The sequence below is a fragment of the Gobius niger genome (genome assembly GCF_951799975.1).
Source record: "Gobius niger genome assembly, chromosome: 6".
NCBI lineage: Eukaryota > Metazoa > Chordata > Actinopteri > Gobiiformes > Gobiidae > Gobius > Gobius niger.
This window is the reverse complement of record NC_136857.1, coordinates 8413224-8440512: the sequence shown is the minus strand read 5'-3', so window position 1 is coordinate 8440512 and position 27289 is coordinate 8413224. Positions and strand designations below refer to the sequence as shown.

The following is a 27289-nucleotide window of genomic DNA, read 5'->3' as shown; positions in this document are numbered from 1 at the left end:
TTGGGGTAAAACTGAACTGGAGATAATGTGCTTGGTTAAGTAAATCCTGAAATTGCATCACAATAAATTGTCCATTCTCTTTGGATTTGTCTTTACAAATATTGAATAAGCGGTGATAAGCAACAGAATACAATTACTCATTCCTCTGTTCTATCAATAATGTGAATGGCAATGCCTCCAATCTACTGCGTCAAATGAAAGGTCACCGACAGCCCACAGCTATTCAGCAAATTCTCCATCGCACTGACTTGAACCTGACATTGCCTTGTTTAGATAACTCCATTTCCAGGCAAGATCTCCGCTCAACAGAAAAAGGAAATCTACGAAAAAATACAAGCCACTTAGTCTAAATCTAAAAGTGCAGCATCACTGAATGTTTTTATTTGGACTGGCCTGGTGAAGCGGAAGGAGTTTGAGTGTGTTTTGGCATAGATTAGTGCTTCAGCTGTGAGGAAAGGACAGCCCAATTTGTCACTAGAGTACATCGAGCTAATCACATCAAAGGAAGAGCTAGCCGGGCTAATATAAGCCTACGAGCAGGACGCCTCATTCATTAGTTTGCATCTGCAGGACAAATCACTTCAGCGCTGACACACAGAGGAGCACACAGGCAAACAAAACAGCGCAGAGCGGCGTAGAGGCTTTATACGGCAGCCCGAGCCTCGTGATCAAACCCACACAAGCCAAATTATGAACTTGATATGCATGTCTATACAGCACCGGGCAAAAGACAACGTTTCGAAGACAGGCCGTGAAAAAGAAAGGTGTTTATAACCAGTTACAGCCCTTAGATGTTTGCACTCGTTTTAGATACTCTTCTGCATGTCCTGGAGCCTGGTTTTACCATACACGCGTACTTATTTCATTTCGTACAAGGGTCTGGATCTTCACAATTGAGCTCCGTTATCAGGTCGGAGGGGTGAACTCCTTTGAAATGATTGGATCTGATTTTCGCTAGCGTTTGGTCGTGACGTATGTAATGTGAGTGAAGCAAGCTATCAGAACTCTTGACGTCACCTACAACGCCCACCTCTCCCGCTCTCTGATGTAACACAGCCACTGAGATCAGGCCCAGACGTACATACAACGTACAGACGTTTACAGATGGCTAAGGCCCGGCTACATGTTCTGGGTTGATGGTGGAAAAGGGGGCATCCGGAGAAAACCCAACCAAACACTGGGAGAACATGCATGTCCATACACACAGGCCTGCCCAATCAAATCTGGGACCTTTGTACAAGGGTGCTAAAACAATAAACTGGTCAAATATCAAACATTTATACTTAAAAAGTATATTTTGCCAACCAAGATTGAGTTATATACGGAAGACTTCCTGACCAGTGACCAATTTGTGTGCAGTCAGTTGTGAGTTCCTTTGGCTTGTTTTGTTAGTTGGGCCGATCTCGTAAGCGAAGACCAAAACGTTTCCCATCCTAAAGACCCGTAGTCGCTTGGCTAGGCTTCACTTTCTTAACCGCGACGTCACGAACAACAAAAACGCCTTGATGAATCCAACATGACACCACATTTAACTTTGCCAATTGTTTTCGCGAGGAAAGCGCCGGTTCCTTAATCTCGACACGGCCCGGCAGCACTGCATTGCACACTGCAGCAATCATGTGTATGCAAATGTGCCTGCTCTTCAAAGAGAAATCGCTCTTTCTCGGCGGTGTGCGGCCCCGCTCTAAAGTGCCTTCTCCTCTTCTCTGCTCGGATGGAAATGCAGCACAAATGGATGAGCGATGTTTCCGCCTCTCCGTCAGAAGAGGCAGCGGGATTCGATGAGGAATAGTTTACCTTCTTAGCCGGGACAGAATGGAGTTGTTCCCGTGGCCGTGGTATCATTTGTCACAATTTTCTCTGTCCACTGGGTACCTCATCGGACTCAGCATTTTACACACATAAGTGCTTCTCTGGGGCTTTCATGGAGCCAGGCAGACCACAGGCACCCAAACCATTAGAGCACTGTGTCGCCATGTGTTGTTCAGTCAGACCCAATCCATCTCGGCGCTCATTTATGCACACTTACAATTTAACCATAATTCCACCACAAACTATTCATGACACAACCATTTTACTTTTCTGGTTTCAATCATCTTGCTTTCCTTTGTCTAAGTCCTGGCAGTCTTTGTTCACATGACATGCACATTTGTTTTAAGTATGGCATTCCTGTGGCCAGTGCGTTTTCTTCATTACAGAGAACGCACACAAGATAGATGTAAGTAATGAGAAACCTGCAAAGAGGTGTATTTTGATGGACAGCTAATATACACTCTTGTAACATAAGAGTAATCTAATGTCATGTGCTCCATGCATGGTCAGGGCATGATCTTTATTCCATATATTCTTGCACCATGTTCAAGTGAAAACAAAAACCTGAAAGCATCACCAGGAGCATCAACAAACAGCTCCTTCTTGCAAACTACAAACTCTCCTAAACACCCAAATACATCATCACAATTTATAACATATTCCCTAAAAGCAACCAGAATGTGTTAAAATGTTTTCACTGAAAATTTCCAATTTCGCAAACTATGAATAATTTTGGGTATGAATTAGTCAAAGCGATAATGAGATTTTTTTTTTTTTCTTTTTTTTTTACTTGCTGTGAGGTGAAATGAGCCAAGGCCAATTGTTTCTTTAAGATGGAAACCGAATCAAGTTTGAAGACCTGTGGTGAGCAACAGTGCTAGCCCATTGGGGCACTTAGTTATTTCAATTGAGAATTTGCCTGTATCTTTTCTCAGGGCATCAAGAACATGATTGCAGACCGGAGCTCAGGGTGTGGTCCAAATTTAACAAAAAACTGAACTGAAGTCAGTGGTCTGTCACCTAATATGGCCATTAATGGACCTATTGCACATGTTTTTTTTTATAACCTACCACTAACCTACGCGGATACGGGGAGAACATGCAAACAGCTCAAAGGTCCAGGGTTCAATTCCCACCTGGACGGGGCCTTTCTGTGTGGAGTTTGCATGTTCTCCCTGTGTCTGCGTAGGTTAGTGGTAGGTTATAAAAAACATGTGCAATAGGTTAATCCTCCAGCCAGGTGTTTCTGACCACCAGCCTGGCTCCACATCATGGAGATGTGTCCCCGAGCGCCGGCCCATGCTGGCAGCTCACTGCTCCTACAGGTCGCCCCATGCGATACTGAGGATGGGTCAAATGCAGAGAACTAATTTCTCTACAGAGATTTCTCTACAGAGATTAATACAGTATAACTTAACTTAAATGATCAAACTCTTTCAGGTTCATAAATGGGTTCATTCTGTAAATGCCACAAAAAGTAAGCTTACGTTTATGACCATGGTTCCCCCACTATGCGCTTAAACTGTGACACCCTGGAAGAGGTATACATGGTGTTACCATTCTGTGACAAGCCCTCAGGGGAAACATCAATCACCTCCCCACTGTATAGTTGCATTACTTTCATTCCAGGACTATTTCTCAATTTGTCTCTACAACACAAGCATGAACCTTTAAAAGGTGTCCCGTGTGTCTGCTTAGGTCAACTCCGAGATCAATATCGTCTATATGAACAAACCAGTGTCATAGTTCACAATGGAGCGGGACTCCAGACAACAATAGGACCCCAGCATACAGTGCAATTATCTGTCTTTTCTCTCATCTTCCTATACTCCCCGCTCCCGCCTACCTCCACAGCTCGAGGGGGTTTGCCCGGGAGGCACATCAGCATGTCTCTCCCAGCAGTCTGCCTCTCACGCAGGCCCAAATCAATTCTTAATAAACCATCTGAAGCTGTTCTGCTCTACCTTTCATTTCCCCTCCTCAAAGCTGCAGGGCAAATTAGACCAAGAGGATGAGAGGAGCGCGCTGTAGATGCAGACAAAGTAGAGAGGAGAGGAACTACAAAAAAAGATCTCACACCTACACTTAAATGAACAAATCGCTGTTCTTAATTAATCGGGGAGTAAACAGGGTAAAGGGATAGTGACGTGGGAGGTAGTGACGTGACTGATGTGCTCTTTTGTTGTCCATTCGAGTGTTCAGCTGATCCGTGCAGGTTCTCATTGAAATTCCCCTGAAGACACGTTGAGGAGACGCAAGTAGAAAGGATGTCAAGACAATGGGGGGTAAAATACACCCAGCTACTACAATTAAATTAACTAATTGCTGTTCGTAATTGATCGGGGGAAATCTACAATCCGGGGTGCATGGATTTGCGACGTGACTGACATGTGAAAGTGCCACCTTGCATCCGCTCCTGGCCCGGTTGAGAGAAAACGCAGATGAAAGCTTAATAAAAAAAACCTCTTCGCAGAAAACCCCCTTGTACTGCATGAGTCAGGCTTCCATCCCCCCTTCTTCACATTTCTCTCCATCCTGATCTGCTGTATCCTCATCAGTTCTCTCAAGCGAACTCACCATCCGCCGTTCCGCCCACCGTAACCCGCCCCGGACTGCGCGCGCGTTACCTCCGAGCTCGCCAAAGCCCCGTTTGCTAATGAGTTGTAGGATTGACAGCAGGATTACACCATCACTTTGTAATCCTTTCATTTCTGTGTTTAGGATAATCGTCCCCCAACCTTCCCCTTCCCTCGGCCTGTATGTGCGCGATTGTGTAAAACGGCACGCATGTTTCAGTGGTAGATCCAGTGTAATTAACCTTCGTAGCCGGCCGGTTCACAAAAGGACAGTAAAACATTTATTATCTCCTCCGAAGCGGAAGGCCAGGAATATGCCAATCAGAAAGTGAGGGCACAGAGCCGCCGCTGCTGCTTTATAAATGTTTAATTCTGCCTGGTGAACTTGCTCCGTCTGGTGAAGCTGTATATTTAATATGGCGAGGGCATTGTATAGGTAACTCTGATACGCTTACAGTGTAATTTACCTTACAGTGTTTGCACAAGATATAGTGCTAGAATAATAATTATTACTTCTGGCAGTCATTTCCTTTATCATTATTTTTGTCTTGAAGCTTGCTTTATAGTATGATACATACATATACATATAGATAGAAATGTAGATAATATATACTGGATGCAATTCTGACCAGGATAATAAGATGTTCACAAATTCAGGAATAGAAAATGTTGGGATTTCCTTAAATGCCATCAACATCCAATCATTTCTAAAAGGGTAATATACCATTTTGAGTCTAAAATAACTCTTATTTTAATGAAGTCGTTTTTTGGAGGTTGAATTTACATTTTTGTTGCATTCTACTCTCCAGACACTGCTTCATCTCTACGTAGTATTGGCTTTACCCTCAGCCAACCAAACAGCTTGTTACAGCCAAAGAAACACCAACTATCTAATTCATCTCTACAATTCATCTCTTTTGTCATCTCTTTAGAGGTCGAAGGTATGTAGATTCTTAAGTAGGGATGCACCGATCCAATACTGGTATCGGATATTGGAGCTGATACGGGAAAAAAATACAATATCGGGTGTCGGATAGAAATATCTGATACTGAACCGATACTAGTTTAGGCTCTCAACACCTTAAAAACACATTTTTTAAGTTAATATGGGCATGTTATATATCACTGTAAAGCTGAGAGAAGTGGAGAATTCAGTCACAGAGTTAGTTTTAACCTTCGCAAATATATTTTTTTGCTCGCCGCGCAAAATTCTGCAGTTAGCAATGGCATGCTAAAGTAAGCGGAATCATGCTAATGCTAGCAAAAACTAATCAAGGCTGGGTCTGAAACTATGATAGAAATACCTAAAATAAAATAGCCACTGCAGAAGCCAAGTGTATTTTTGGAGAAGAGTCAGTTACTAAGAGAATGCCACTTTTAAGAGAATCTCTTGGTATCAGTAAATATCGGATATCGGCAGATACTCAAACCCCAGTATCGGTGTCAGTAGCAAAAAGCCTGAATCGGTGCATCTTTATTCTTAACAGACAGCATTTACGCCAGAACTATAAGATGACCTATTCAAGTTGAAACCTGGACATTGTATCTTTGTAATACCAGCACACATTTTCCATTTCTTCGTGTGTGTATGTGTGTTTGAAACTTCAATCAAGTTGCCCCAGCAGCATTTGGTCAAATGCAGAGAACCAACTTCATTTCATTACAGGGATCAACAAAGTATATCTAAACCTCAACACAGCATTACCAAGTCATATTTTGTGATGTCTATTAGTTTTGCTAAACCAGAGGCAAGAACCAATCCTAAACCCAACGAGTAAAAAATTCTTTGAGTGCTTACCAATGCTTCCAATCATCAAACTCTCTCGGTTCCTCACCCTATTCCACCTCCTATGAACAAACAGCCTCCTCTGAGTTCAGCCTGACTTCTCCTCTGTTCTCTTCCCCTCAAACCCCATGTCTGTCCCAGGAGCCCCATCCCTCAGCGGGCCACAGGATCCTCTTCTTTTTGATCATCCTCAGACTCAGAGCTAGACAACTTATCTGTCTTTTTTTCCTCCGTACATTCCCAGGCCCAGAGGAGAGAGAGCTGGAGTCTTTTATTACCCTCGCTCTTTGGCGCTTTCCTCTGATGTGAGACAATTGTCAGATATAGGAAGCGAGAGAGAACAAAGGGCTGTGGACGCCGGCTTTCAAAAACTCGCCTGGTCCTATAAGGTTTGCATGCTATATTCAGTCACGGAGACAGGCATCGTCTTCGTCTTCAATAGAAATTCTCCATTTATAGATTGGTGCTATGAAAAGGATATCGATGCATGCTGGTAGCGTTCACTGAATGCTTCGGATTCCTCAAGGCACTTAAAATTTATTGACGTCAAGATTCAATCCGGCTCCTCTAAACATCTTTATCTTTGCTTTATATAAATGGTATAAGAGTGGCATCTAAGTATAGACAGCAATACTTGCCATTTGTAGCAACAATAAATGGAAAATTGCTAGTGTCTAGACTATAATATAATGTGCTTCTAAAAGCACATACTTCAATCGAGTGCAAATCTTAACTGAACGGTTTAGTAGTTTCTTGATGCTTCACAAAACCAGCTGGTGCTGACTCTGTACCTTTATCTGATGAAGAATTATGAACTTGAAAATAAACAGAGCATTCAGTGTGTATATGTACCAGTCCCGGCGCCAGCTCAGTACAGAAGGGGGGGCAGCTGAAAACCGAGGGGGGGCGATGACGTGTACGCATGCATAGTATGACAAAACGTATGCAGCCCAACTGTTTAATACAAGCCACGTGATAACAAGTTACAATAACACACAGGCACAAGTAAAGATACCTGCTTTAACACAACGTTACCATTAAGAAACAGACGAAAACAAGGCGTTCACTCACTACGTAGTCCTGAAGAGTCCTGGTGGTCTGCCGCGCCCACACCTCGGCAGGTGCTCCTCGGCTTCTCCGGTTCTCCTGTTGCTTCTGAAAGGCTGCAGGGACGGCGACGGTGTCGTCATGTTTGGCTTTTTCAGCCATGTGCGAATGTCCATTTGGAACACAAAATATAGCTGCTAGCTACAGGCTACTCTTTATGGCGGGATGATGCACTGATGACATTGTTAGCAGTTGCCTGGTGGGTTCAAGGACCACTAGAAACTAGAATTTGAATTTCCAAAACTGTTCATTAGTCAGTGGAGTTTCTTCTGAGTTTTAGGTTGTTTTGAACACATCATAGACTGAAAACAATATATTAAAAAATGAAAACACTACATTTTGACTGAGGGGGCGGGACTGTACCCGTGAGGGGGCAACGCCCCCTCACGCCCCCTCTTGACGCCGGGACTGATATGTACTGTTGTGCTATTCACAAATTTGAAGCTGTTCTGATTTGTAGCTTACAATTACCGAGTATATGTGAATGAATAATGTACATAACTGTAAAGCAACTTTGAACATCTGGAAAAGCCCTAAGTTATTCTTTATTACAATGATTTATTAAAGCAATGCGCCTTCATAATATCAGCTGATGTCCGACTTTCAGAGTAAATCATGATGAGGATTGTTTTTCATCACTTACCAAACACTGCTTGATGTAAGGGACCTGTTTATCTTTCAGAGGCCTCCATTCTTTTCAAGGAACAATCCCCAACACCTAATCATTGAACGTCCAGTCATTTGCACATAGTAACCAGCAACAATCATGGTTCTTAAAGGGACTATATGGAGTTTAAAATGTTAAATCTAAGTATTTTCCTCCCTCTACATGTTCCAGCAATGTCCTAATGTGTAGAATGAGCCCAGACCTGTTCACCACAACTGCCTCTAAAATCCTGCACTGTCACTCAAAAAGTTAAGTGCTGTAATGCACGAGCTTAATATAGAACCTGCAGTAGTGAGTATAAAAATAACCAACTTGCATCTAGTCCCTTTAAGTTGCCATCTGTACTTATTAGTTTAAGAGTTGTATTCCATAAAAATACAGGATTAATTATTTGTTAACGTTTTTTTTAAATTAAAGAAACACATTGCAGCCAATTAGCTTCCACCTATTTTCTGGACCATTCTGGGGAAGATAAAAAAAAAGCATTTGGATAATTTTAAAATATGAAAGAAGACAAAGAAATTACCACAATGGAGGATTCAAATTGGTAACTGTTGTTATGGACAGCTCTGAACATGGACCAAAACGAATCATTTTGCAGATTGAGCAAATGGAAATTACACTGTGTGCTCGGTCCAAAAATTATAGATCTGAAATGGGACAGTCCCCTTGCTGTTCGTCAGGACAATATTACTAATAGTTTCCAAATAAATTGTTTCTATTTAATCTATTTATTTTACTGTTTCACTGTATTTTAATGTGTCACTGTGTCACTTTCCTTTTTTCTTTTCAAACTCCCTGACACGTCAGTCTATTCGCTGAAGGATACGCATCTTAATGAAATGCTAATTAACTCTGTCGGGGGAGGATATGAGGTTTGGAATCTGCTCAACAAACCAATTAAACCAGCAGTCAGTGGGCCGCTCCCAGTCACTTTGCCAAATGTAAATTTAGGAAGTGCATCTGAGTGGGGTGTGGCAGTTGCGAAAGTCATTTCAACTTTTTTTTGGTTTACCTCACCAATTCACCAGAAATAATGTTGCAATTCAACTAAAATTCAACATTATTCAGTGCAACCTTTCATTAACGGTACCAGTTTATGACTTTACAAACTAGTACAGAGGGGAAAAAGCACATAAATAATGGGGGGGTTAGACTTTCTAAAAAGGGAAGAACATTGTAACATGTTAAAATGTATTAAAAAGCCAAAAAAAAAATCAGTTCTCGTAATACTCTCCCGTTTGACTTCCAACAACCAATTCGATTTGAAGACTTTGCAAAGATCCTCTGCGATTCAAAACTCCTGGAGAGCCTACATAAGAAGGATCTTCTTATTGAGAGGAAGTAGTGCTGCTAACCACTAAGAAACCACTGTGTTTTTGAGGCTACAATAAGGACATGGTCATATTGTTGTGCGTGATCAGTCCACTGTAGGAAAGCCTGGCATGCGTCTTGACAAGAAGATAGAATTCAAAGCGCGTTACTTCTTTTGTAGGGCTTTTTGTACGGCCCTTTTGTTCATCCCTATTAGCTCCGGGGCCCTGTGAATGGAGTGGGCCAACGGCAGGGGACTCATTGTCTTGTGATTAATTAACATTACTGGAGCTCTGTTTGTTGACCCCAAACTTGTCTCACCCTCGTCCCTGGAGCTCACGCGTGGCTTCCCCTGTTCACAGCCGACACTTGCCCTCTGTGCCTGACTTAAGAACTTAATGGGGAATATTCAGAAGTCTAGGACACTATAGTGATTAGGAGACAGAAGTCTCTTCTGAAGGGCCTTCCAGCACTCGTTTCATCCTTCCCTAACAAAGAACCATCCCAAAGCAAAGGGAATAGCAGATGAGGCTATATGCCACTTCCACAGAGAGATCATACAGTTTCTTAGCTTTAGTTGATTAAAAATGTGGGGGGGAAATGAACTGAGGTTGCTGTAATTAAACATAGTATCTAATCTTTTCTTAGCTTGAAGATATCGGGCAAAGATACAACTAGAGATGCACCAATCCAGCTTTTTTGCTATCGATACCGATATGAGTATCTGCCGATATCCAGTATTAACCAATAGAGACTTTCTTAAAAGTATCTTTCTCTAAGTGAATTTTTTCATTTTTTAAAATGGAGAAAAGAGTCAATTAAAGTCATATTTTATTGTCATGATGTTACAGATCAATTAAGTATATCTATTAATAAACTCTTGGATCATTGGACCTTTCTACACTAAATATCCTAGGGTACATTACAGGCTTTAGGTTACATTAATATAAACAACTCACAGGAAGATCTGATCATTACAAACATGATTGATCAGTTATTTCTAAAACTAATATACAAACACTTTGCTTCAGCAGTGGTTATTTTTATTGTATTAGGCTACTTTAGGTATTTCTATCTTGGGGTCTTGTTCACAAGTGAGGGACGGATGGAGCGTGAGATCGACAGATGGATCGGTGCGGCGTCAGCAGTGATGCGGTCGCTGTATCGGTCTGTCGTGGTGAAGAGGGAGCTGAGTCGCGGGGCAAAGCTCTCGATTCACCGATCGATCTACATTCCCACCCTCACCTATGGTCATGAGATTTGGGTAATGACCGAAAGGACAAGATCGCGAATACAAGCAGCTGAAATGAGTTTCCTTCGCAGGGTGGCTGGGCGCACCCTTCGAGATCGGGTGAGGAGCTCAGTTACCCGGGAGGAGCTCGGAGTAGAGTCGCTGCTCCTTCGAAAGGAGCCAGCTGAGGTGGCTCGGGCATCTGTTCCGGATGCCTCCTGGTCGCCTCCCGCGGGAGGTGTTCCAGGCATGTCCTAGTGGGACAAGACCTCGTGGAAGGCCCAGGGCACGCTGGTGGGACTATGTCTCCGAGCTGGCCTGGTGTCGCCTCGGGGTCAGAACAGCTGGAGGAGGTGTGTGTGGATCAGGAAGTCTGGGCATCTCTGCTGAGACTGCTGCCCCCGCGACCCGGCCCCGGATAAAGCGGAAGAAAATGGATGGATGGATGGATGGGTAGGTATTTCTATCCTAGTTTCTGACCCAGCCTTGATTAGTTTTTGTTCTAGCATGCACCCGCTAGCTTTAGCATGGTATTACTAGTGCGGCGATCACAAGCACATTTGCGGAAGTTAAAACTAAATCAGCGATTTAATTCTCCAGGTTCTGAGCTAAAAATGACATACAGCATGCCCATATTCACTTAGATTTAAGTGGTAAAAGTTGTGTGTTTTAAGGCGTTGAGAGCCAAAACTGGTATCGGTATCGTATTTTTAGATATCCAACACCTAGTTACAAGGGAAGGTCAATGGGTATCAACAGTTTTCACTTCAAGTACCACCTCAAGAAATATTTGACCATCCAATACCAAATCAGGATTAAATCAAGTTGAGAAGGGTGTAAAATAATTGGCTTTAATGCCTAAACTGGGCAAAACAATGTATGAACCTGAAAAACACCTTAAATGCATTACCAGGCCGGTGAGACAGGCCCTTTGAATGCGTGCAATGCAACGTCAGAGTTGCGTAGACGTTGTGGAGACCATCTCCGCAATTCTCTGTAGTGAGATAGGCCCTTAAGCATCAATCAATATCTAATAACAAATAAAACCCCTCTAATTTTACATTTCTTTCATCATAATCACAAACCCAGAAATCTTGAAACTTGATCATGAGGCTGATTAAAAAAAACACTCACACGCCTGCAGTACATTAGATACCTCCACGCTGGCTCTGTATCGAACTGAATCAATTAAACAGCAATTAAAACGGTGCCATTTCCAAACAGAGGCTGTGGAGGAGTGAGCGAGTGGGCAGGAAGAAGACTCTACGGCACTGGGACACAGGCCAACGCGAGACTGGCACAAATCTGGATGGAGTTTTGTGTAGAAAGTGATGGGCACCAAATTAACATTGAAACTTTGAGTCACTCGTTTCACAAGGGGATTTTTAGCCAAATTTGGGATTAAGATGTAACTGCCCTGAGGATATTTGTGCAAAACAGACCAAAAAGGAAGAATTAACTTTAAAATTAGAGATATTGATTTTCACTGTAAACTGTTGTTTTTACCGCTGGCATGAAGTTTGCTTTGTCCACAACCTTCTTTGATAGACTGTTAACAAAACAAACTAAAAGTATTATTAAGGCTATTATAAAATTTTGGTGAAACAAGAAAAGGTCCCAGAGGAGGGGTTTCATTATCTGGATTGTATAATTCAATTAATAACTGTTGCATTGTTTCTGAATGAAGTCGTCTTTAAGGTCAGTAATGAATCAAATGCTTAATATTAAATAACAAGAAATTAGTTTAATGTTCTAACATTGTGAAAAGACAGCGAAAGACAGAGGGAGAACGTGATCACCCTGGACACTTGCTACTCCAATAATAAGGCTGCACAATTAGCTACAATCAAATCAAAAGTGCAACAAAGAGATTTATCTTGCGAAACCAGCGAACCAAAACTGGACTTTAAAACATAAATCAACAATATAGTCAGAATAATTATCATCGTGATATTCATACATATCCACTCTGAATTTAATTCTAATAATACAACTCATTCATTCATTTTAAATCAGCTGTCAGTAGCGAAACGCTCCAAACTCAAATAAGAAAACAAAATTCCATGTGACTCGAAAAATTCTCTTCAGTTTGAGGCACCATTACTGTCACTAAGCCGTGGTCAGTGTGACTTCTTGCTGTTTGAGAAGAAAGCCTTGAATTGTTATAAAGCCCACGTTCACCACAGCAGCATCCCTGGCCCCGGAAAAACATCCCGGTGAAGTGCCTCTCATCCTCCCTGATGACAAGTCCTCCCGCAAAGACAGCGGGAACACCTACAAACTGCCACTGAGCCTGCCTCATCTGACAAGTGCTACAAAAAAGCCTCCTTTTCTTTTTTTTTACTCTGGATAGAAAGTGTGATTTGTGTGTGTGTGTGCGTGTGCGTGTGTGCGTGTGCTAGCATGGAGCCTAGCCTCTAGTCATGCGCTAACAGCTCCTGCCGGCCATCTGTGCATTTAAGTCCAAGTGAAGTGTTTAAGCAGGTTTAATGTGCTGGGAAGGGCCATAACCTTGGTCACGCTGGGATCCCACAAGCCCCATCATATCCAAGGCAGGAGGTCTGTGAATGTGGGGAGCAGATGACAGGGAGTAAGAGTTCACACACGCGCGAGGGAGAGGCTCAATCTGCAGGAAGTCTCCTTATCATGCCGCCCTTCTCATCTCCTCTGTCCCCTCGCCCAGGAAAAACAAAGACAGAAGATGTCAAAAAAAATCTCATTAAAAAGTAATAGCCTCCACCTGCTTGCTTCCTTCTCTTCAAACTGGAGTCATCTTGCCTTTCTAATGACCGGCTCGGAAAAACCAGGATGGAGGCCGCTGTGCCCACACCGGATTGGCACTACACTTTTTAACCAGAGTTGATATTGAGGAGGACTGTATCACAGCATGGTTCCCCAGGTACATTTAGAGAAAATAAAGTTTTCACTCTGGTTAAAGCGCCTTTACTTCTGAATAATATCACTAAAATGTGTGTGAAGAAGTGATATTACTGGTAAAAATGCCGATGCGACCCCATTAAAATATACCCAACATACAAACCGTTTCATCTGCAGGGCACCACCAAGTCCAGACCATGAACAAATCAGGACCGGTTCCAAAGCTGGTGTAAACCACATCCACAGAAAGAAAGAAAAACACCTACACTTCAAAGTTACTTCTACGGCGACTTCGACTATCACAGAAAAAAAAATCCTAGTTGTGAACCTGTTCATAACCATGGCAATAAAACCAATTCTGATTCTGATTCTGAAGCACACCACAATTTTAGACATCAATCAAATAATCTTTTCGTGTATAGCTTTGTGTATACGTTGGCCTTCTGAAAATTACAGAAAGTTCAGTATGATCTGGCATTTACACTATACACCGAAAAAAAAAAACATCCCAACTTTCTTTCCTTCTTTACCCTAAAGCTGGGATTACACTGTGCGATTTTGGCACGAATTTTGATCGACTATTTCGAAGTTGTGCGATCTTTCAGCCTCTCCATGCACCTCTGTCATACAGGGGGCTACGAGGCCTCGATTAGTCGCGATTAGCCGCGATTAGCCGCGATTAGCCGCGATTAGCCGTGATTAGCCGCGACTAGCCGCAATTAGCCGCAATTAGCCGATTGTCATTTGTTTCTGAAGTTAGCCAAAGTTATTTGATTGAAGTTTGGGTGTTAATATGCTGTTTGAGCGGATGATATGACAGACCAAGCTGTATCCATGGTAACGCGGGTCATGTCCCTCGCACAGTGTGAGCAGGTCGGGCGTGTGCGTCTTCGCTCCGTGAGCTTGTTCACTCCTCGTATGCGATTCAGACGCACAGTGTGAGTTGATGATTCATTTAGCTGGTTCAAAATCGTGTCTCAAATGGCACAGTGTATGCCCAGCTTTAGAGACCAAAGTCTATCCAAAAGGTGCACCTCATAAACCATGTCCGCAGTTAACCACCTAAAACACATGCTCTTACAGTCGCACTGATGAATGGTGCTGCTACTGCTCCCTCTGGCCGCGTTGCTACGCCTAAAAGTGTCTGCGTTTTCTCTGTCGCTCCACAACACATCCCACAAATGCCAGTGCTGCACATTCTTGTAATTAATAACAATGGAAAATCAATGTGTCTGGGTCGGTCTACCACAGTAATATCGGCCATAAGGGGAAAAGGGGGGAAAAAAACTGCCTTTGCTTTGCATCTTAAGAAAGATTACAGTAAAGTCGGTTCACAAAATTCTAACAATGAGCCAGATTTACATGCAAATCATAAGCATTACATGTCATAACATAAAGCGGAGCCTATAATGTTGGCAGAGGAAGCGGCAGTTCTATTCTAACAGGGTCTAATCTCCATAAGGACGCCTGTCTGCTATCGACCCACATAACAATGCCGCCTGTACGTGTCGAGAGATTCAGGGCAAAAGGTAAACAGGAAATCAAAACAGACTAACAGTGTTGGAGGGTGCCGGGGAAAGAGAAAATTGATGTAATGTCCATCCCAATGGGGCAAGTGAGAATAGAAGGCATCTATTATTCAGGACATTAGGAGGCTCTCAACGCAGCAGATTTGTGTCACCGCATCAAGGAGTACAGAGGAGCGTAAGATTCCAACTATGGGCGTGCAATGGGCAGATGCAGGGCCGACGTGGAAGCAGACAGGAAAAAAAAGAATCCATCTGTGTGGCGAGATGGCTGGAGCCTGTAGTCATTTGGGGTCACATCTCCAATACCTCTCTAAAGAGCATTAGGTGAGCTAGGGTGTGTTGTCAAAAAATCCATCAGTAATCACGGGTGCAAGTTGGGCTTGAACTGCCCACCCAGAGAGATCAAGATTTGTCACACCGTCATTCCCAGTCTGTGTAAAGTTAAACAATTGGAGATATAACACTCACGTAGCCTACATTGACACATTAATAAAGCTGCAGTGTGTTAAAAAATGTGTTTAGTAGTGCCTTGGCTGTTAACCGTGTTTTCCACCAGTTGTTTGTTTTACTTATTTTTGTTGTACTGTTGAAACTAAAGTTGAAACTAAAGTTACTCAATGGATGTCATTTTTGGTAAAGAAATTCGTTTTTTAAAGCAGTACTAAGTAATCCATGCCCCTAGAGGCAATAAACGCCACTGCAGGTGTCGTAGCATGTTGCTGTATTTTACTCATTAATTGTCAGTGAGAGTAAATACTACGCTGACAGAAAAGACCAAGGGAGAGAGGGATATTGTACATCCAATTACACAATGGAGATCGTTTTTTTCATTCAAACTCAGCTGTAAATACTGTTTAAGTGGCGCTAGCCCGCACTTAGCTTCCTCTCCGTGGCTCTATTAGTGTGTATTCGGGCCTCTGACCCGGTGCAGGGAAGTTGCAATTGTAGTTTTCTGTCCAGAGACACCAGAGGGAGATGAAAGACCACCAATCATCCCATCAACACTTGTATTACTCCCAGAGGGACTACGAAAAGGCTTTATTAAGGTAAACAAATTACTTGGTACTGCTTTAACATTTGATCCCAAACTCTATTGCTTTTGCTGGTTTGCTATAGATGGGAGCAACACCTGCGTCACTGAGGTTACTGCATCCTGTGGGTGAAGCAGAAACTCTCGTCCATTAAAATGATTAGGTGAGATCATCTAAGAACTTCTAGTTTATGTATGAAGAAAAGCAAAAAATAAATAAATTGTCAAATGTGAAAAGGATGCCATGGAAGTGATCTGTTGCTGTTAATACATCAACCCACAACCTCTTTGCTCGGAGGCAGAAGTTTTACCAATCTTCCAATGTGATGGTCATTTAATTGAAAAAAAAGGAAAAAAGCACCTCATTAGGGTGAAGAAGAAGTTGTTTCTGTTTCTCCACTTCAGAGGCTCTTTACAATGTAAGAAGTACAGTCCAATTTAAAGGAACAAGGCCATAAACATTTATACACAACAAAGTTTTAATTAAACCATTGTGGGAACCTGTATCTTTACCTATAATGGACCACGCACTCGTAAAGCTAATTAAACTCATTGACCTTCTTATACTTCAAGGTATGTTCTTGTTGTTAATACAAAGTGTAATTCCCTTGAATAGGCACAAAACTCAAGAGGAGCAAGAAGTTATAACTGCAGGCTTTCTTTGCTCGCGAAAGAGTACATCCAAAAACAGCATTAGTGATTCAGAATGCAAAGCGGGGCCACCATTTCTGAGCTTTCTATTCCCGTGTTGAGCGGCACAAAGCCAGAAAGCGATAAAATTAATTTGACTTTCAAGAAAGAGAGGGTGGATGCAGGTCAACAAGCAAATGCAATGAATTAAACTACATGACTTGCGAATCCGCACTAAAAGCAGCGTTTTGATTTGCGTGGTGAGCACTGCTAATGCATTTTCGAAAAGAATGATATCCAAAACTAATGGGAAAAGGTTAGGGACCAATATGACTACCTTGATGCATACATTTGGGCTAGTCATCGGAGCGTTGCTTCAAGGAGCCAATTTTCTAGAATGAGTATTAAGGAGATGGAGAATGCGAAATGATGACTGTAGTGAAAAGCTTAAGCTAAAACCCAGGTGCAGGCACGGTCATTATATTCTTTATCTGTCAATCTCTGTTTAAGTAAGATGGAAAAGAGGTAGCTTTAGTAAATTCAGTACAAGCTGAAGCGTAAAGCTGGATTTCATTTTAAGCAACAGAAAAGACTGTGGCAGTTTTCCCCACATTCTTCAGCCCTCATGCCAAGCAATTACATGTGTACTTTATGCTGGTCCCAAACATAAGATAAATGAAAACACATGGAGGAGCAAGGTCATCTAACAAGAGGGGTGTAAATGCTGAGGGTTCCTATTGTCATTCACTATAAAAAGGTCAGAACCAAAAGCCCCGAGGCCTTCACCGAGACAATAAATGCTTAAAAACAAACACTTGCTATCATCTCGTTTCACGCACGCAATTCGCAAGTGAGTTTTGTACTTTCGAGAACCCACTCGTCATGCACTAAATAAGAAGTATGATCCTGCATCAATCGGCTATGTTTTCTCCTCACAAAATTTGGAACCGGCAGGGGTTTCCCACTGACATCAGATCAATGCACTCCGCTGGGTTATGCAGAGAGGAAAACATACACTCAGTGAGAGATCTGCGCTCGTCAATGAGAACAGCAGTCTCACAAATCCGATGATGATAAAGGAAAACGAGGTCTATTTCAAACATGCGACTGAAAGCCAATTAGTGTTGCAACAAAATGTACGGTATGGCAATAAAAGTATGGTAAAAGGACAAAAATGTGCTTTTGATTGATTTTTATTCATCCATTCATTCAATTAAAGTAAATTAAACTTGCTATATCTATTCGCAAAGTAACTTGTGTTTGGAGTTGTTCAGTAGTGAGTCCATCCAAGCTCTGACAGTGTGTCCTTTAGCTAAACACTTCACATCCACATTGCCTGCCTATGGCTACCTTCAGATTGCAGGTCTCAATGCTCAATTCAGATTATTTGCAAAAATCAGATGTTTTTTGTACGGTCGTTCATATTACTGTTCAGTGGGACTTGTAAGGGATCTACTGTCTGAACGGTGAAGGTGTCTTGCATGCGCAGTGGAGCCAATACATGAATAACCTAATCGTTTTTAAGAAGGAGGAGCGACAGTCTTTAGAAAATGAACTTTTGTGGAGCAGAGACAGGGATGTATTGAACGAGAAACGTGTTGAAGTGGAGTCCAGTCGTGGACAGTGAGGTGAGCGGCTTCATTCAGGCTAACTTAAAGGCACTACACCTGATATAGACAAAGTGTTGTCAGTCACCTTGAGTCTCTCTCTCTAAAACCAAAAAATCAGGTTAGAAATCTAGGAGTAATCATGGACTCAGACCTGAACTTAAACAGCCACATCAAAGCAATCACATCAGCAGCTTTTTACCATCTGAAAAACATTGCTAAGATCAGAGGAATAGTGTCAAAACTGGACTTAGAGAGACTTATCCATGTGTTTGTCTCCTGCAGGTTAGACTACTGTAACGGCCTGCTCACTGGCCTCTCTAAACGAGCTATCAGACAACTACAGTACATCCAGAACGCTGCTGCTCGAGTCCTGACAAGAACCAGGAAATACGACCATATTAGTCCAGTGCTCCGGTCTCTGCACTGGCTTCCTGTCACTCAGAAAATAGACTTTAAAACAGCTCTGCTTGTGTACAAGTCTTTTCATGGTTTAGCTCCAAAGTACATCTCTGACATGTTACAGCCGTATGAACCATCTCGGGCCCTGAGAACTTCAGGGAGGGGCCTCCTGGTGGTTCCCAGAGTCAATAATAAACACGGTGAGGCTGCGTTTCAGTTTCATGCAGCTAAAATCTGGAACAGTCTTCACGAGGATGTGAGACAGGCCTCAACTCTGACAATGTTCAAATCCAGGCTGAAAACAGTTCTTTTTACCGATGCATATGACTGAAAGTATTTTATCTGCATTCTCGCCTTTAACTGTAATTGATTAATTTTATGTTGATGTTTTTATTGATTCTATTTGTTTTCTTGTATTTATGCAACTGTGAAGCACTTTGAATTGCCTTGTGTATGAATTGTGCTCTACAAATAAACTTGCCTTGCCTTGATATTAACCTTTTAGTCAAAATATGGCGAAATGGGTATTTTTACCGTCATGGCCGTCCTTCGGAGTCAATACGTGACTAAAAACGTATTCCCCATTTTGTCACATATTGACAATTTGGGTTGACCATACACCACATCAACAAATCAAAATACAATGCAAACTTCAACCATCAGGATAATATTTTTCCACAAATTACTACTTTTACAACATGCTTTTATGGGGCACAAAGAATGTTACCTACAACATGAACAAATGTCAGGTATAGGGCCTTTAATTCATAACATGTGTTGTTTTCCTGTCCACTCACGACAACTTTAATGCAGAATGAATGGCATTTGAAACCCATGAAGTGCAGGTCGGACAAATGCAACTTGGCTGTTCAGATGCGCATTGCAAAGGATCATGCGCATTGAATTTAGGACACATCCAAGTGGTCTGGGTCACATTCAATAAGACCTGAGATCTGAGTAGTTCAGACTGCAGTGAAAAGATCAGATACAGGTCACATAGGGCCAAAAAACAAAAAAAAAGGATTGCAGTTTGAATGTATGTGCGTGTTAATGTGTGTGAGTGAGCCACAAAGAGCCCCCATGTTTCTGTCAGTGACTGTTGTAGCGTGAGCGCCTCATAGCAAGATGGTCCTGGGATTACAGTGTGGCGTTTGTGTTTTCTTCCCGTCTCTGAGTGGGTTTTCTGTGAGTGCTCTGGTTTCCATAATTAACCCGCAACATGTACATTAGGCTAAGTCCTCAAGCTAGGTCTTAATCAAACCCACTGCTCCTCTTACACTCCAAAGTGACATTGAAGAACGTGTCTGTTATGACCCTGCTCTGCTAGGGCAAGGGAAGTAACAAAAACCAAGATGTAAAATGGATTGAATAAAGTTGTAATTCAATAAAAGGTAAATCTAACAAAACCAAACATATCCAAACAAAGGGTATGTACAATATTCACAAGGTTAACCAAACTAAACAAAATCGAAGTACACAAAAGTAAGCACTTTCCCAGAGCGGGAAACCAGTCCTCCAATCTCAGGCCAGGGCTCACACAGCCAGGGTTTCCATGGGGGAAAAGGGGAAATTAGCGCCACACCAACAAAACTAACAAAAAGGAGGGAGACTGGAGGCCCAGGGTCGTAACAGTGTCAAATGCAGAGGATAAATTTCCACCTTAGCCTTAAGCAAGTGTGTGAAAGAATAACGCAATGTATGTACTGCATGTAATGTACTGCATTGTTGTCAAAGCACAAGTTTCAATAACCAGCCGTCTTCAGATTTCCATCCACTGCGCTCGCCTTGAACATTCAGCCAAACACGTATTTTTGATTTTGTGTCAGCCATAAATGCAGACCTCCCCCTCCTTTGACACTGGCCCCTTTCTCCACCCACCCGGGGCCCAGTTCTGTCCCTCCCATCACTCCCGGACGTCCTGAATTCATTTGTATGCAGTGTGTGTGTTGATGGGGTCATTACTCCTGCCCCCTTCTGACGGTTTTGGGTTAAACAATGTTATTATTAAATGTCCTTTTCTCCAAGTAGCTTGAGCGCGTGCCTCCTGTGACACCCTTAGCGGCGATAAATCAGCTGACAGTACCGTGTAAATCAAATGATGGGAGTCTGGGACGGGGCAAAGATACTGCTAAAAGGGAGGAAAGCCAGCGCCATATCATGAGTTCAAAGTCACACTCATCATTTATATGGGTTCAGGTTCGTATGAAATAAAACAAATAAAATATCAGTTTAGAAAATGTGGTATAATCTATACATTTCAGGATAGAGTGCACTGATAAAAAAAAAAATAGTATATATAGATAGTAAAAGCATTTAATAACAACTTCACAGATTCAAGTATTATTATGTTTCTCCTTTCAGTTTTTTTCTACAATGATATTTCTTATCCAAGTTGTTTGCATGATATGGCATTGTCCAAACGTGAACTTGTCTACACTTTGAATCGAACCTGAAACAAATCTCATTCCTCTGCCGTCTGCCTCATCAGATTCATTGATTTAAGCCACCACAGTGCTGCCTACACAAAGAGGCCCGTTGATTCCAGCAGCTTATAAAACTAAAAGCAAATCAAGCCCCAGCATCTATTGTGAGCTTCAAATTGAATCTCTAATGCTGAAAACAAGCCTGTTAGCCCGGGCCCTTACAGAAGATTATGTCTCAATACAGAGACGGAGACAATTTCATCACCCTCCGACTAAATAAGGCACCGTGTGTCCCTTTCTGCGGCGGCGATGGCTCATTCTGTTTGTGATTGTGTTGACACCCCCTGCTGGGCTTAGGACCACACTGCGCCACTGTGAGCAAAGCTTCCTACCACTGTTCTTAATGCGCACTCCCATTTCCAGCCGGGATCCTATAACAGAAAGTTAATGAAGGGCTAAAATGGTGCTCAGATCATAACAGACACTTGGATGAAGAAGGCGCAGAGGAGGCTCCTCACAGACCAAATTATTAGGTACACCAGAACCAAATCAGTGCATTTAACCGAGAGTGTTTTATATCTGTGTGTTTGCAGTAGCAGAGTTGAGTAGAAAGTATATATTAATCGGTCAGATGTAGTGGAATAAAAGTTATTGACAAAAATGCTACTCATTTTAACTTAATTTGACTACTGATCACCTCTGTGAAGGGTAAACTACCTTCTACTTTATAAGACCCCAGATATACCTAATAAACTGACCAACGAGCAGACTGTAATTGTATATGTCTTTCTGTATCTGCGAACACTCCAGAGAGTCAGTCTAGACAGCTGTATCCCTGCCAGGTCTCCGTCTGTCTAAAGGAGACTGAGAAATATCTCGTGTACAGCTGCAGAGCCGACCCGCGACTCAGCCACGGTGCGCCCGCAGGAAAACAATGCTGCTAAGTCCCAGCTATGAGGAGGAGAAAAAGACCAGGATCGGGATCAATAGAGAATTGCAATTAGCTGGCATTGGTAGGAGCAGGGGCAGATTAGACACAGGATGTCGATTCCATTTCCTGCACTATCGGGCCTCAAACTTGGTCGGCTCACTGTGTAATTGAGGCGACAAACACGGAATGGATAGAGACGCTCAAGTGTGAAGGTAATGGTAAATAAAAACATTAATGAGAAACATGATAAGTAATAATTAGGAAAAGCGATTAAAAAAAAGCAATGGTGGGGGAAATTGCCAGCAAGAAGATGATTCAAAGTGATAAAATGTTATGTAAAGTCACATGAAAGTGATTTTTTTGGATTTGGATGACTTTTTTTCCCTCTCTTTTTAGGTTGTGAACAAAATGAGAAAAAAATAAGCAATAATAGACCATTGATTTCTGCCAAAACGCTGGTCACATACTGTTATGGTAGTTTCACAGTGCCCACATTTGGATTAAATCACTTGCAGAGCCGTAGAACTTTTCCAGAGAGAAAATGTGTCCAAACATGTCATGGCAACATTTGGCAAGAGTAAAGATGATACTAAATGCCTAGACAATGATTTGTTCTCATAATGAGTGTGGTTATCTTCTTGTACCTAAAGAAACCACCCATTTATCCTTGGCCCATTACCGACCCCATTGGAAAAATCATCAAATGTAGGTATCAATTATATCATCCTCAGTAAACTGCTATTTGACCTCTCAATAACGTATGCGAAGCCTGTGCTTAGTCTGAAGCACAATGCCATTTGCTCCATCTTCTTTCTCATGTGTCTTAGGAGCTGCACATTTGAAAGCAGTTGCAGCTCATGGCACTAAAACATCATCGTTCCCATTCCACATCATAACAGCATTTTTAGCAACAACCTACAGCGACAATGTGCCTCTTTCTGCCCATTTACTTGCAGCAGCTTTCCCACAATGCCATTTCACTCATGTGAAAAACAGCATCTCCCGCTTGGCACTGATATTTTCTTTCAGCTGCAGTAGTACAGCAGTATGGCTTCCATTAAGTTCTGACAGAAGCACAAAAGCTTTCCGCGCATATCTGGTGAATAGTCTTACCTTTACGTATGGTCTGGCCTTGCACCACATCCTTGGAAACCAGCAGCGAGTAGGAGCTTTGAGTAAAGCCAGGGCGACAGGGACCGTGGGCTGCTTGCTCCCCATTATTCATCTATGAGAAAGAAAGAATACATTGTCAGGCATCGATAAACATGGGTTCTATTGATTTTCTATTTGGTGCTTGCTCTTGGTTAAAAGAGACCTGGTCCTTGATGCATTTGCAATAGGTTGTATCATAAATGGCCTGATTATGCAATAACGTCATTATACTTTGCAGAAGGAATGCTGTAGTATAGTCTGCAGTTATAGCTGCCAATATCACATCATATTTCACAGAAACGATCATTGTCATATCAAGCATTATTACATGTTTATCACAATTATTAACACCATTAATAAATCTTTAAAAAAGTCTATCCATAATGAAACCTGTGACTATTAGGCTTTCATTATCATCTCTATTAAAACATACTTTGTGCTTGCCTTCCTGCTATGTGGCCTACAGTGATGTGGTTATGGGCCTAAACTTAAATGATACAATTGGAAATTCATAAATAGAATAGAATGGAATGTATAGCCATTTGCACAGGTACAAAACAGTACAAGCACATTGGAATTGGGGGGGAAAAATGTCCTGTGATTTTAAAATGACTACACAGGATTTTGAAAATGTCAGACAATGGCAAGTTACACAGGGTTTGTACATCGTGATGACAAAAACACAGACGATTATCTGTGAGCTAATATTAAGATAAAGATCATACCAGTGTCTCAGCTTATCGATGCTTTCTCTGAGTAGTAGGATTGACCACTTACACTTCCATCTTTCACTTTTTTTTTCTTTTGACAGTACCCGACTTTATCAGATATGTAGTGCACAACAAAACTGCAAACCAAAGACATCTTACTAAAAAAATGAGAGCCTCTGAATATAGCGTATACTTCTCATACTGATGCAAGCTCCTCTCTGTGTGATGCCACTACAGTACAGTAAAGCACTGAAAGAATAGAAGGCAGTCGCTTCTTACTAATATGCCTTAATTGCTGTTAAACCAAGCCATTAAAAGTTCCTCAGCGTCATTATCCTGGGAATAACTTCGTAGCCACATGGTCTACTACAGCGCTGTGTCTCCTAATGCTCAGACTGACTCAAGCTATCCATTCCATGCAGCCACATCCGTGACTGTGTGTGCGCAGACACGGACTGGTGCCAAGGCTGGAGTCTGAATGGAGACGAGCCATAGCGCACTACAGCTCTGCTCTCCCCGAACAAACAGACAAATGGAATTGTCTTGTTCCAGTAAGTTTACACATTTTGGAGGCTGCGAGTCGCAGATATGTTGACTGAAAAAACGCCAAAGGATCAGCTTGTGATGGGCGAAGTTTAACAATGAATCGTGCAATCGCCGCTACTTGAAATTGTATAGAAAAACTGCCCAAAATGTGTGGCAAGTGGGGAAATTGTGCGGTTTGGGGAGTTAGTTCTTTCTTTGTGAGTCAGTGCGCGCTCGTTAAAGATTGCGGCTTTTTAAATCAAATTGCTGACAGACACGGGCCGACAGATTGTAGTTTTTGTCATTGACTCTGCATTTTTGGAACTTGAATTACGTTTTAGAGGAGCTTACTTGAGTGAGAATTAAGAGCACAATGCTCCATCAGTTGCTCTCCCCGCTTAACGCAAGGGTCCTAGCTGTTGCTTATACCCCCCAAAGGATGTTGCGTTTCCCCTCCGAGAGTGAACAAAGATGCCTTTAGTTTCGAAAAGACTCACCCAGAACGAGTCAAAGAGCAGGGCTGCCATCAGGACCACCGCGAAGTCCACGGGTCTCATCGTGTCGAGCAAAGCGAGCCTGGGCTGCTGCCTGGGCGAAGAGACGGGCTAAAACAGGGTACCGCTGGCCAATTCTTCTTCGCTCCCCCTGAAATACTACAAGTGTAATTCCGACCAGGATGCGCACGCTGGCTGCTACGTCCCTCCTCGCTTGTGGTGTGTGCGTTGCTGCTGCTGCAGTAGTTGTGTGCTGAGTTTCCCCGGCAGTGTCATGTGCAGGTGAGCGCTCCTCTCCACAGCTCCGAGGCGCAGTAAGCGTCACTGTGTCCGACCCCTCCTACGACAAGAGAGAGCCGGTGAGAGAAAACTCTGCACACGCGCTTATTAAAGCAACACTGGGGCTGGCTCTCCCTCTCAGGACCAGCAACCAAAGGCTATGGAGACCTCCCAGAGTCACGATTACTGCTCCCGCTTTAGCCTAAGAAGGCGATATGTTGAAAAATGGAAAACTTGAAAAGTCGATCGGACAATATTCGAAAGTCAATTGATTGACTCGATTTTGTTAATACCTTTCATTAAAAGCAGTACTAAGTAACTTGTTTACCTTAATACATCCTTTTCATAGTCCCTCTGGGGGTAATACAAGTGTTAATGGGATGATCGGGTTTCTTTAATCTCCCCTCTGGTGTCTCTGGCCAGAAAACCACACTTGCGGCTTTCCTGCACTGGGTCAGAGCCACCATTGCACACTAATGGAATCACGAAGAAGCTAACAGGCTCACGAGCAAAGCTAACTGCAGGCTACCGCCACTTAAACAGTATTTACAGCCAAGTTTCAGTGAAAAAAAAAAATCTCCATTGTGTAATTGTATGTACAATATCCCTCTCTCTTGTTGTCTTTTCTGTCAGCGTAGTATTTACTCTCACGGACAATTTATGAGTAAAAAACGTAACATGCTACGACACCTGCAGTGGTGCGTATGGCCTCTATGGCATTAGTTGCTTAGTACTACTTTCTGCTTTAAAGCCACACAGCGTCGAATTTTACCCCAAAAGTAAAACTAGTATACAAGCATGTATTTTATGACAAACATGTGCCTCTCCTAAGACATGACTGTAGCTTTACCGGGAGTGGGTACGTCTCCAGCTCGTTCTCCACATGTTGACTAATATATAAAGTCAGCAGAATTTGATTCTCATCCAAATCCATTCTTTGAGTACCCACTGCAGTAATAGCATGTTCTGTGTCGAGCTGGTCATTGGGAGCATGTTTTGTACTGTTGGCAACAGTAAAGTTCAAAATGTTACGTAGTGTACCTTTAACCAGAAAAGAGTTTACGAAATACATCTTTTTCAGGTCAGTCCTGGCCCCAAAATATTAAGGCTAGTCCAAAAATTGGTTTCTTCATCACGAATGTGCCTGTCATCATATTCTACAGGCTTATTGCTAACATGGAAACATTACACTGAAGGTCAGTACAGAACATTCTCAAGCTCATGTAACATAAAAGCTACTGTCTGTAAAGAGCAGCATCAGCATTAAATAGTGGCAGCTGCTCAAAAGGTTGTAAGGTTACGAAATGTCTGTCTTTATATTGATATAACTTTGACTTCTTATAATGTTTTACAGTTGGGGCAAGTCTTTTATAAGTAAATTGCATTACTGAGATGAGCTTGGCATTCCATTAGAAATACAAGAGTTAAGGAGCTCGGAGTAGAGCCACTGCTCTGACACATCCAGAGGAACATCTGCTGTCAGGGCTGTCTGTTTGGGATACAACTTTGATCTTTCCTGATATTTCAACACACTTAAAGAGGTTTTTTTTTTTTTTTACTATATGTTAAATGTTAGTAGAGTGTGTTCACCATGTAGAAAATATGTGCACAAAAAGGGTAGGGGAGCTGTGGTTACAAGACATACCAAGTCTTATTAATCCAAATGAGTTTATAAAGCATAATCCATAATATAGGACATTTAAGCAACTGTTCTGCTGCTAAAGTGCATGAATTTTTGAATATATATTTTTATGTGATTTTAATAGTAGGCTAAACTATTATTTGTCATAATATTTGTCAACTGTTTTGCTTGGGCTAACTCAAATCTTATTAGAGCAATTTATTCGATATGCAGCGATAAAACACTTCCACAAATACTGTTGAGTGACTGCATGTTTTATGTTTTTGGGCAGTAGAGTTTCTCCACGTTCAAAAAATAATCCTGTTTATTGCTACGATTGGCCCAAGCATACACGTGTCGAGAATTTCTTTATACAAATCTGACAGCTATGAGCTGGGAGTAATGAGAGCCCATATTTTCTCCGAACAGCCTGGATGTGCCAAAGCTCCCATGGAGGCCTGTGCATACTGTGCTTGTTGATTGTGTCCACTCACATTACCGTAGTCAAAACATTCGGATAAAGTCAGGGCCGAGGGAGGAAAAAAAAAAAAACTGGAATGGCTGCAACAGAAAGTGATGAAGACAG

The 27289-nt window shown here is 42.2% G+C and overlaps 1 protein-coding gene and 1 long non-coding RNA gene across 2 annotated transcripts in view; one reads left to right on the top strand and one right to left on the bottom strand.

Moving 5' to 3' along the window:
• Positions 1-25188, bottom strand: part of LOC306964466 (cadherin-4-like) — a 302824-nt gene extending 277636 nt beyond the window's left edge. Inside the window, exons 1-2 of the mRNA XM_079558468.1 lie at positions 24807-25188; positions 23036-23147 (exon numbers count right to left, since the gene is read on the bottom strand). Coding sequence (XP_079414594.1) covers positions 23036-23147; positions 24807-24866 — 172 coding nt within the window. The 5' untranslated portion in view covers positions 24867-25188. The remainder of the gene's footprint in view (positions 1-23035; positions 23148-24806) is intronic.
• LOC306964487 overlaps positions 1-27289 on the top strand; it is a 409045-nt gene that overhangs the window by 187986 nt on the left and 193770 nt on the right. Inside the window, exon 2 of the long non-coding RNA XR_013792970.1 lies at positions 10833-10950. This is a non-coding gene — a long non-coding RNA (uncharacterized lncRNA). The remainder of the gene's footprint in view (positions 1-10832; positions 10951-27289) is intronic.